This window comes from Apteryx mantelli, chromosome 8 (assembly GCF_036417845.1).
Source record: "Apteryx mantelli isolate bAptMan1 chromosome 8, bAptMan1.hap1, whole genome shotgun sequence".
Taxonomy (NCBI): Eukaryota; Metazoa; Chordata; class Aves; order Apterygiformes; family Apterygidae; genus Apteryx; species Apteryx mantelli.
The window spans coordinates 16,242,970-16,255,075 of NC_089985.1; the positions used below are offsets into that span (position 1 = coordinate 16,242,970).

The 12,106-nt window shown below is 36.3% G+C and overlaps 1 protein-coding gene across 1 annotated transcript in view; it reads right to left on the reverse strand.

Annotated features, from left to right (window-relative positions):
- The window catches only part of KCNT2 (potassium sodium-activated channel subfamily T member 2), a 167,574-nt gene that overhangs the window by 16,579 nt on the left and 138,889 nt on the right, over positions 1-12,106 (reverse strand). Inside the window, exons 24-26 of the mRNA XM_067300442.1 lie at positions 11,949-12,060; positions 4,612-4,713; positions 1,353-1,436 (exon numbers count right to left, since the gene is read on the reverse strand). Of these exons, the coding sequence (XP_067156543.1) occupies positions 1,353-1,436; positions 4,612-4,713; positions 11,949-12,060 (298 nt within the window). The remainder of the gene's footprint in view (positions 1-1,352; positions 1,437-4,611; positions 4,714-11,948; positions 12,061-12,106) is intronic.

The window sequence follows — 12,106 nt, forward strand, 5'->3', positions numbered from 1 at the left end:
AAATTTTGATAATTAAACATCAGCTGGTAGTTACCATACTGTAGCATTGCATCTTTAATCCACAAAAAATCTGAAATTTCTATTAGATTTGTAGACACTGTCCCTTCTCTTTGTTTTCTCCCTTTTGGGGAGATATTGCAGCGCAAATGGCTGCATCTTATGAAATGACTTCTGTCATTTTTTGTAGTTTTAAAATTACGTGAAAACTTACATGGCATCTCTCATCCAGTGCTCATATCTGAGTAAGCTGCAAAAGAATGAACTAGGCACTGGCAGCACTAAAAAACTGGAAATGGACAGACTGAAGAACACAGGATTATTTTGAATGTCATGACTTATCTGTTCTTTAGACCAGAATTTGAGTGTTTGCAGAGAGGAAAGGGGGAAAGTAACTTGAGAATTCTTGCTTATATCCTGTATGCGTAGTGGTGTTAATCTCAAACACTGACTATTGCACTAGCTTTATGGCAAGATATTTGTAAGCCTGCAGTGTGAGCTCCTTACCAGAGGTTCAACTTGTGTTTCTTGCGTCACTTGCATTTCACTGTAACAAGTTTAATGACTGACCAACAAATACTTGTGTATTGGGTATTTTTAAACACTTCTTAAACCAGCATTGATCAGAGCAGGAATAACTTCGTTTTTGAGAGCAACATCTTGCAACTCTTTATACTTTGCTAGAGGGCAACTGGTAAATAACTTCTATTCATCTATTTGCCACCTAAGGTGATGGGTATGGGAGAAAAGGAAAGGCAGATGGATTAACCCACTTAAAAATATATTTGTCACTGCATTGGGGAATACTGACATACATAACAAGGTGACTTTGAACCTTTGGTTCCTAAATTAAATTCACCTAGCATACACACCTTTATATAATATCCAGTCCTGTCCTTTATTACCTCTGGTGAAAATTAGTGCAGTGGAATAGCATAGGCAGTAAGTGCTAGCTGGCTTTATAATTTAGCTAATACTTCCTGTTTTCTAATACTTAAAATTTTTAAATTTGGTTGCCAAACTGCCATTGTTATTTCATATAAAATAATTTACTCTTTTCCTAATTTTCTTCTGTCTTTACTATTTTCCTTTGCGCCTTAAAGAATATATTGGATTTTCTTCTTGGTGTGGGGATGGAGATTGTTTTTTGCTTCGGAAGTAATTAAAATGGGCAAGTTTTCTACCTAATTTTTATGATATCTTCTCTGATGAAAAAGGAAACAGATGGCCTTTCTTGGACTTTCATAAGAGAAACCACTGTACAAAGAAAGTAGCAGCATTTTTCAGACAGTACAGAATCTTCTCTGGTACTTTCTAATAATCTGATTTTATTTATTTATTTTTTACAAACTTACAGAACAAAGAAACCCAGATCCTGGTGTGGTATCAAGTCCCAGCAGAAGTCGTGTGATAGAGATCATATAATCTTTCACAAATGACTGCAAGATTTTTAGAAAGAGAGAGAAGAAAGAAAAAAGTTTTAATGAGCAGACGAGCAAGTAACCATGAGCACTGTGTGAATTTCAAATAAATTGTACATATACATATATTTACAATCAATCGCTACCTTTTAAATATGTTAATAGCATTGTAGAAATAGCTATTTCTTTGAGAGTTGAATCTACTGGCAGAGAATAAGGTATCTTATTTGGTTCTGTGTGTGCATGCAATGCTCACACAGGACTTAGACTAAGGCATAATAATGATTTTTATAGCAGCATGAAAACTAACAAAGATGAATCACACAGAATCAACAGAAGTAAGGTGTTAGGCTTGTTGTGTGAAGTTATAATAATTAACTATCTTCTGTGCAAAAGAAATGCTGTCCTATGGTTATGTGGAGCTGCAGTACTGAGTAGTGGACAATAGTAAGGGGAGACTGCTCTTATTTTAATCCAAACTGGAGTAGTTTGCCTTAGGCAATCCACCTGTTTTTTAGGGTAGATCTGCCTTATCTCAGGTCAGGCTTGTTGATCTGCTGACAGAGGGGTTTTGCTGATTGGTTAAAAGGTAGAAATTAGAGATGACTAACCAAATTAAATGTAAGAGTACAGCCTAACGCCAGAGATAAACATTGGATAAACCTGTGAAAATCATGGATGTTCCTTCCTATCAGCTGGGCTACTTGAATCAGAGGGCCATATGTGTGCTCTGCTAACTGTGGGAGGGCTGTTTGTTGCCACCTCTTCTTAAGCGTAGTAGGGCAGCATTTAAGGCAGGTTATCAATCGTTTCTGGTCTACAACTTGACTTGCAACTAGTGGCTTTGGCTCAATGCAAATATAGAGCTAGCAAATACCATTCAATAAAGGAATATAACACTTTATGGAGGTGTTACATAAATCCTTTCTAAAGAGTTACAATATCTGAATTTATTTAAACTCAGAAGTTGGACAGATTTAATTTGATATATAGTGTTTCAACTATTTTAATTAAACTAATGCAAAAAGCAATGTATTCGCCCTTCTTTCAGTTTAAACTTTACTTAGTCTAACAATATGATCCAAAAAAGAACGAGTTCAGCAGTAGTAACTAATTAAAAAGCATGCTCCTAACCTTCACCACTTGCTACATAAAATGCATTAGTATAACCCTCGTCCCTGGAAGACATCACTCACATGTTACAGCCTATCATTTTTTATGGGTTAAGCACATCCACATCAACTTCTACAGCTCATTTGGGCAGAACTGCAGTAAGTCATGTTTTTCTGAACCCTACACTGAACTAATAAATATGTACTGCCTGCATTTATGCTGTATTTCAGCCAACTAATTAGGGACAAACATGTCTCCAGAGCCAGACATATAAAGTGTTTAATTTTCCAGTACTGCATTGAAGGAGGACAATTGTCATGTTCTTCATTATTTGTTATCTTGGCTGCATCATTTATGCTACAGAATTATCATTAGGCTGCCAAGTATATTCTAATGGATTTGCATGACTAACTTTTCATTTTTTTTTTAGTTGCTGTCCTAAAGATATCTTAAAGGCTTTTCTTTTGGCCTAAAATAGGAGTCATCAGATGGGAACCTCACTGGTTCCCATGATGTTTACTTTGTTCCTTCTATGCAGAAGAAAAAGGCATCATTTAGAAAAGTACGGGACCAAGAAGAAAACCAATGAGAACTTGCTGTCATAGTATTTGTGACTTGGAATATGAAAGATAATTCTAGAAAAATGAGAGTCCTAAGTAGCAGGAGTTCAAAGAAAGAAAGAAAGGGTGGTATATAAGGGACAATGAGAGGTTTGGTTTTTGTTTTAAACAAAACTTTTTTTTTTAATTTAAACACTTCCTGGTGAATAGTTTCACTCTGTCAAGTCATAGTATGACTGATCATGGCTAGGAACAAATATAAAAGACTGAAGTTATTTATGTGCTGGAAGGAGTTGATGATGATGACAAACTGCTTCTATAAAAGTATCCTGATTTATTTACTGTTTTTAAATAGTGCCATATTTAGTGTTGATATCTTGCGTTAAAAACATGCTTCATGAACAAATTTATTTCTTTCTAAAAGATCTAAAATTTGGTAAAGGGATTTGTATCTGTTGGCTAATCTTCATTTTCTGGTAGCCATTCACATACATGCCTATTCTATATATTAATGAATTTGTGAGAAAAGCTTAGCTCCAGGAATTTTTCTCTGTACCTTGAAATTTCCTTCAGGGAATTAATTTTTAAGTAGAATTGAACACTTTTAAAGCACCAAACATCACTTAATGAGTTTCCCAGAAAGGGTGTTTAGCATCTGACTACAAATGCATCCACAGGCTACGTCTAGGCATAGGCAGAGTGGGAAGCTGGTTAGGTGAGCAGACTACGAGGGCCCTGGTGCGGCTGCTTACTTTGCATATCCAGAGCATTGAAGGTGAGCGATGGGGGCTGCTGCTTGGGCATCTGGATGTGTTGGGGTGTGTGGAAAGGTGGCAAGTGCTGCAGGATAGGGGTATTTCTCTTCTTTCCACCCCAAAACCTGCATCTTCATTTGTCCCAACCCTTTATCGTTAGATTGTTTCCCCAGCTGTCTGGGGCTGTTGCCCTTCCCTTATCCCCACTGACTTGTCATCACTTCTTTTTGCATGAGCAGCTCAGTCTTGGATTCTTGAGGCAGCAAAGTTCAATGCTGCCTTTCTTCACAGTCACCTTGTAACCACTGTATATTGCTTGTTAGGACCAGAATGGGGTTACTTTAATTCTGGTGATCTGGAGGTCTAGTCAACATGAGTAAGAGGATAGGGCTCAGTGAAGTAATGGAGTCCTGTATCAGCAAATGGAGGTGGCTGATGAATTACTCATGCAAACAGTTCTGTTGATTTGCCCAGTCTGTATGAGAAGAATCCCTCTTACCTGACTGTGGAGAGCTTCACAAACAGTATTGTTTAAAAACAGTATTGTTAGTTACAGGAGAAGGTAGTTTGGGGTTGATGATTGACCTGGCATTGTCATGTGGAGTATGCTATGATATTTTGCCCTTGTTTCTGGCACAGGCGTGCACATTAATGCCTTACATATAGGAGAACTGACAGGGTCATCTAACAACTAAGTACAAATAGGAAATAGGTGGTGACAATGCATGTCTGTGTTAAGATGAGGCACATCATTATTCACAGTACCTGATAAAGCAGCGTGTCCAACATACTGATGCTGAAAACCCTGCCAGCAGCAAAGGGCAGTCGAAACATAAATGCCAGATTAGACCCCTTTTCCCGTTCTTTCTGTTCAGGAATTAAAAAATAAGAAATAATTTTAGTATTGTTTTTGAAAGGATTATAGTAATAACATCAAACGGATATTACTTTAAAAGAGATCACGGGTATAAAATCCCTTTTCTCTGAGTATAGTTTCTTTGCACAAATAAGTAGCATCTATGTTCAGTACTTCATTTTTCAAGTTGAAAGATTTTGATTAATGCACATTATTGGTTGAATCATCACTTCTCTGGAATTGTATGGGTGTATCCTACCAGATCATTTTAAACGATTGAGGGATTTGAACTGTGCTTAAGAAGAGCAAGTGTTACTCCTGATCCAAATTTCTTGGTGCTGACAGTGGACTCTCATTCGGGCCCAGAGTGTCTACTAGGAATATCTGAAACTCGAACAGTCTGACACAGAAAGGAAGAAATGGTATTTCAGTGAATAAGTGGCGATGTGAGAGAAGATAAGACATGGATTGAGGTAGAAACTCCTTGCTCTGATGCTTCTGAGGAAGAGAAGCAGCAGAACATAACTATAATTAGGCCTCTTTCTTCTTACCACATCTCTCTTGCATAGAAATGACACTACAATGTGCTTCCATTAATTATTGGAGAGTAAAACTATAGGTTGAAAGTGATTTTTGCTATTTCAAGAAGAGAGGAAATATCAAACTTTCAGTTCAGAAATGTCATGAAGAATAAGATGTGTTCACGAAGTACAACAATGTTGCATGTCTTGAAATTAGAGACATTTATATGCAAATGAGCAGTCTGCACCAACTAGTGTATCATCCAAATGTGTTTTTGTTGAATTGCAGCACTCTGTAACCCCTGTTTGTCATGGTTGGATAGACTGGTTGTACATGTTGATTTCTATGGCTTTAGATGAGCAGAGTTGAAAAGGATATCACACAAAAAAATTTCCTCTCCAGATAAAAATGCACACTAAAATAACTCTTAAAAATGCGGCATTAATGCATCCTTTAAAAAATGCCACCTTTGTCAATCTCTTCAGACTAAATGGGATTCAAAATATTAGGGAAATAAAATCTAATTACCTCCATTTTTTAATTACAAACATTCTCTATATTGTGACCAAATGCTACTAGCTTGTATTAGATTTTCCACTATTTCTTTTACTCTATTCTGACCAATGACCTAACATTAAATTATAATATTAAGAGTACGTTGTTTTAGGGCAAAAATGGTCTGAAACAAGCATTCCCAAATTTAAAGGTATGTAGACAGCAACATATCCTACTCTTCCTCAGCTACACCTGGTACTCATCTGACAGCTTGATAAACCAGTGCAACACATTAACCCAGCAGAAAATTGTCTGCTTTTTCTCCCCACCCCTATCAGTTTTCTGTCACTTTAGCAAATTGAGTCAGCTTGCCAAGTGTTCAGGTAAGCACCAGAGTTGTGCGTGAAGGAAGGGGCAGAAATGTTTGGTGAGGAGCAAGGGAGGGAGGAAGACTTTCTTCTGGCAGCTCCGCGTGGTTGGCTGGCACGAGCTGCTGTCTGCCTGCACAGGGAAAGGTATTTGGCTGTCTGACCCCCTGTTGCGTAATACTTGGAGTAGACTGCAGCTATAACCCAGTTTTGGAACCTTTGGACAAGAGGCTATTAAGATCACTTCTGAAAACAGCAAACACTTTATTATGCTTAAAAAGACCCATTAGGTTGCAGCCCATTAGGTTGCAAAGTCAGTTTTGCATGTGTGTTTGACTGCTAGCTGAAGGCAACTTCCCTGGCTTTTGTAGTCTTTCTGAAAAAGGGTGCTTAATGCAGAAATAACAATCATGTGTTTAGACTGAAGGAGTTTAAATCTGGCCTTCACGACTCAGCTTCATTGCTAACATTTATGCTGCTTCTATGGAATATTAGACCAAATATAAATATGAATTTGAAATCACAACATAGGCGAGGGAATGAAGCAAAATAGAGTCTTGCATACACAAAAAAATTGCTTGTTTTTGGTCAAGGTTGATTTTCTTTTTCCTAATTTATTTTTTGTTCCTGTGTGGTTGGAGCAATACTATATTTTTTATTTTCTTTTTCTGTGACATTTTTCTGAACCTTTTGATTCTCTCCCCCCCCTCCCCAAAGAAATACATACATACTTATACTCCCCCAACACGTGCTCTGATGGTTTTGTCTATAATAAAAGCAACGGGTGGGGGGGGGGTTAGCTAGTTTTGTACTTCTAACAACAAAATAGGTAGGGAGTAATCTTACAAAGAAAATTGAAAAAGAAAGCAATCTAACTGTACAAAGAGCACTCTTATTTAGAAAAGCATATCATTGGGCTTATTGGTGTAAGCCACAGAAACAAGAACTTAGGTATTTATTTTGTAGCTCTTAAGTGCTTTTCTTTTTAGTGCAGTTGGACAAAGTTGGAGATATTTTTCTGCAGTTGCTATTATAAATTAAAATTTGGGTGTGCATTATGGCAAATGTTGTAAGATTTGTTTTACATCAGTGCTTTGAAATTAAAATTACATGCATATTTATCGCACCTTCCATTAAACTAAATCCTTTTAAATTCCTGCTATAAAATATTTTATAGGGAACTGGCTGTGAAGTGACTGTTTTCACATCAAGTGCCTAAAGGTATTATGTTTATGCTTCCATCTGTTTAGAATAATTTGCAGCAGATTCTGGTATTGTGCCAAGAAAGGGGTAAGGCAAGCGATATTTTGGGACTAATTTGGTTCATATCCAAAATTCTGAAGATAGAGAAAACAACATTCCTATTTGGTTTATTTTAAAATGGAAACTTGTAGGCTTATTTTTTCCTCTTTATATTAAACTTCTTGTATTGTTCCCCCTCTGCCTTTTATTATAGGCTTGCTTTTTCTTCACTCTTGCTTAAGAGGTTAGTGAGAAATACAATTTTTACTAAGTCATGCTGCATTGAATTTCTGCTTTACCTGCATTCTCACTGGCTTTCCAGAGAATACAGCAGCCATAGAAGCCAGAAATGTGTCAGAATGGCCCTAGCAGTTTTATTTCACTGCAAGTGTGATGCTCTTGCACAGCTCTTTCCCTGACACTTTTTGGAATTCAGTCATCAGGAAAGGTATATAACTAGTTAGAGAAACAGCATAGATCATCTCCAGAAACATGAATAAAGAGCATGGCATGAGTGTGTCCTGTAGAACTGCAAATATATAAATTACATTTTAAGATAAAGCCGTTAATAGACTGAGATATTTATGTCATCCTCAGTTGTCTCTGTATGGTTGTGGCTTTGCTCAAAGTTAGGAAGTTCAGAATTTTTATTGGTTTCTTTTTAAATAGTAACAACTGTACCCTTGTGGTCTTTAAGTTCTTAGCATGTACCACACCTCCTACATATACTGTTTAACTTCAAATTAATTACTTTTTTTCTCCTGGGTTTACATGTCGTAAAAGAGACTAGAGAATTTCTGTCCAGAAGATCAAGTTCATAAGCTTTTCAGTTTATTTCCCTCTTTTCTAGCTCCTCTTTATATTTGTATCAAATCCTTTTTAGGGTTCTTTATTTATCATGATTTTATCTTTTAATTATTTCTTAAAAAAATAAATAAATACATATTCCTTTAAAACAATGACAAAATCTACCCCAGACTAACCTAAAACCTTGTTTTGGCCAGTCCATCAGTGGTTTAAAGAGATCTAGGGTCTATCTTGATTTAATATATTCGTCTCAGTTTAGACAGTAATATGGGAAGTGCCATGGTAGGCCCTAACTGTTGTGAACTGACATTGCAAAAATTGCCCCAAGGAAGACCCAAGATATGGAGTGAGGCATAGTTTGGGAGTTGTGCTAGAGTATATAAAGGTGACAGAGGCAGTGGTGTATTAGGGGAGAAGTGAATTGTGTTGTTAGCTTTGGTAAACCTAGGATGTGGCCCATGTCAGATTTAAGACTGATGAAAGCCTCTTTCTTTACATACAGGACTACATACAGGACTCTTTCAGAATAGTTTATGATATTTTGGGCTGTTTGTTCTTAATCTCTTCTGTTCTACGTTTTCTAGCAAGAACAGATTCATTTTCTGTTGCTGATCTGGAAGAGCTTTCTAAAGATCTGTCAGTTCAGCAGCCAAATGAATGGGCTAATTGTTTATACAGCTTTAGTCAGAACTGTAGTGGATCTAAATCAATAGAGATCCATTTAAAGTTACACCAGTTAACAGGTACTGATCTAACTATTTAAAAAAAACCCTACGTCATTACTGCATGCTGACTGTTTGATGCTATTTCAAGTCTGTTTACAACCTGAACAATAGTAAATACTAATGGAGACAACATGCCCTCTTCTTAATTGAAGCTAAGAAAATCAGCCTGCCTTTTTGTATATCACAGCAAATATACTTGGCTTTCCAAAATAGATTTCAGCTCACCTAACATATACGTGCTTATTCCTGCGGAGGATACAAAATCAGAGTATTGGTTTGATTAAAAGATATACATGTTTGCACATATTTTAAAATGACAGTTCAAAGGCATAGAGTTTTCATCCTTCAATGGATACATAGAATATTTACATACAAAATAATCAAAGAAAACTAGTGTGAATCTCATCCAGGACACTATAAATCCTTTCTTTCAAGAAAGGTGGTGTGGTCACTTCATTTTTTTTCTAATCTAAGGTAAATGGAGACAATAAGTTGGAAGTTCAGGCTATGGGGTTTTTTTCCCCTTTCTCCACTGTGTAAAAGGGTTATTGCTTTCTCTTATGTCAGTGCTGAGAGGTGTTCAGTTTTATTTATTTTTAAAATAAGGAAACTTGCAGCTGTAACAGCAGATGGACTTCTCTGATTTGCATATCTTTATTCTGCAGCCCATTACGTTGCAAAGTCGATTTTGCATGTGTGTTTGACTGCTAGCTGAAGGTAACTTCCCTGGCTTTTGTAGTCTTTCTGAAAAAGGGTACTTAATGCAGAAATAGCAATCAACTGTACATTTGACTGCATTAGATAATTTTCACTCAAGTTTTTAATTGCCTTTCATTTTGCATAAGGGAGTTCTGAAAAGTCTAATGAACTACAGCACCACCTGTGAAGTGCTCCCTGCAAATGTTAAGATGAAATGAATGGGAAATACCAACAGCAGGCAACTTCAACTGCAATGAAGAAAATGTTCTTCCTTTAAGATAATTCATCTACCTCTCTTTTATCATAGCATAATTTAGATAGGAAGTTAATTAACTGTTCAGCTTCCAACATATATTCACAACTTTGCATTTGTACAATAAATAAATGAAGATGTAGAAGAAGTTACAATCTTTACAATGTTATTCAGTGCCTCTGCTATAAAAAGAAGGGGAGGAACCCGTGTAAGGCAAAAAAGACTGAGATTAGAAGTCTTGGTTTCACGGCTTTGAAGTAGATAGGTTTCAACCCATAAAGTATTCCAGGAGCAATTGTAGACACCACATACTGGGAAAGCTATTACTATTCTTACCTCCCCTTATAGTTAAACTGTATGGATTAAGAGAGTATGCCAAAAAATTTTGTGTAGTACACCAAGGAACAAAGCTAGGTTGGAACATAGTCTTGAAGGCCTTCCAGCTGTTGGCACTTGATGCCCTAAATAAACTGGCCATGTATGATACCAGCCAGTTCCAGTTCCAACTTATTCTTCCTGCAATGAACATTGAGGGAGTACTAAAATGCAGGACCCACAGGTGCAAACCTTTATGGGTAGTGGGTGTGTTATAATCCAAATGAAGATGTGCCTCCCACTACAAACTGGTTCTTTCATTGTATAACAATTTTTTTCTCACTTCCTCGCAGTTGTTTTCTATGTGCTTATGTGAATAATACCTGAGTAAGATTAAGCCTTCATTCTGTTTCAAAGGCCAACAAATCACAAAATATCACCCAGGTGATATATAATCTTGTGGTTGAATGTAAGCATGATAGTCAACTGAATAAAAGACTGATGCTTCTAATACTTATCCTATCTCATCAAACAGGCTGAATTATTGCAGAATTCCATTCTTATGTAAGAAACTTGGAATAGGTCTGTAGGGATTAAGTTTGTATGAAAAGCTTGTTTTCCACTAAATCTGCATTAAAATTGGCTAGATCAACATTATATGAATAGTTGAAAGTATTTGAAATCTCAAATTTACTCCCAAATCTATGAAATACTGTAAAATTTATTGTACAGCTAGGAAATGGAAATTATATGACAAATCTGTCTAATGAAAATGATTTCAGCATGAATTCAAATTTGCTAATATATATAAGATGTATGAGGTGAAGAGATGGGGGGGCTACATGAGAGAATCTAGCAATAATGTCTACTTTGATAGCGGGGGGGGGGGGCGGAATTAGTGGAGTGAAAGATCTCTGTCCTTGAAGACTGGCTTCATGGTAAAGTAACTCAGAAAAGGGCCTGAAAAAGGCCTGAAAGATTTTGGTGGAGATGCTGAAAGTTTTGTGGAGTCCAGAGGTATGCAGGTCAGATCATCTGTGAGAAGAAGATTGCCTTGGAATCTACCAAGTTAAATAGGTGCCCCAAATCACTTCCTAAGTTCTATCTAATGTTTTAGCAATAGCATTTTGAACAGGCTGGGATCACACATTGATCTGGCTATTGAGCTACACATTCCTAAACAAATTAAACTTACCTCCATATAGCCTCCCTGTTTCCCAGCTTGAAAAAAACAATATATGCACTAAAATGTATAGAATATGAAGGGTTTATCTATCATTTTAGTAGTACTACTCTCCTTATCTTTGGTAGGACAGTCCTGCAGAAGAGGACAACTGATGTTCTCAAACTGTCATGATAAAGCAAATACCAGATAGAGATATTTGGAAATGTTAACATAATACATAATTACAATGCCTTTAAATTGAATTGGAGTACAAAACGCACTATGTTAAAACATGTAATTTAAGTGTTTAGTCAGTTAAATATTTTCCACTGTAATAGTCTGACAGCTTCTTGGAAAATCATATCAGCTCTAAATATTCAGTTATCCAAAAATATTCAATTTTCCTTAAGTAAAATGTGTGTTCACCTATACTGTCAAAATGGTTGGTAGATTAATTTTTATCTTGTAAAGTGACAGAACTATAGAAATCAAATTTCATTATTAAATGAGGGTAGAATTCAGGGAAAAAAAAATCTGTTAAATTAGCCCTGCAACTAGAAAGTGATTTCACTGCTTCCGCTTGTTTTGAAAGAGTTTTTACAAAACCAGGAAGAGAGTAAAATGATTACATTTATAAAAAAGCAGGTTTTCTTACCTTTTCCAGTTTGGATAGAGCAAGAGAGTAGCAGTCTTTGGCTCTGAACTGCATGAATCTCATATTGGCTGGGTGAGTTAGTTCCGTGATAATGCTTAGGCTTGAGAACAACCTGTATTTTAAAAGAATGTTACAGTTATAACTCTAATTATAACAAT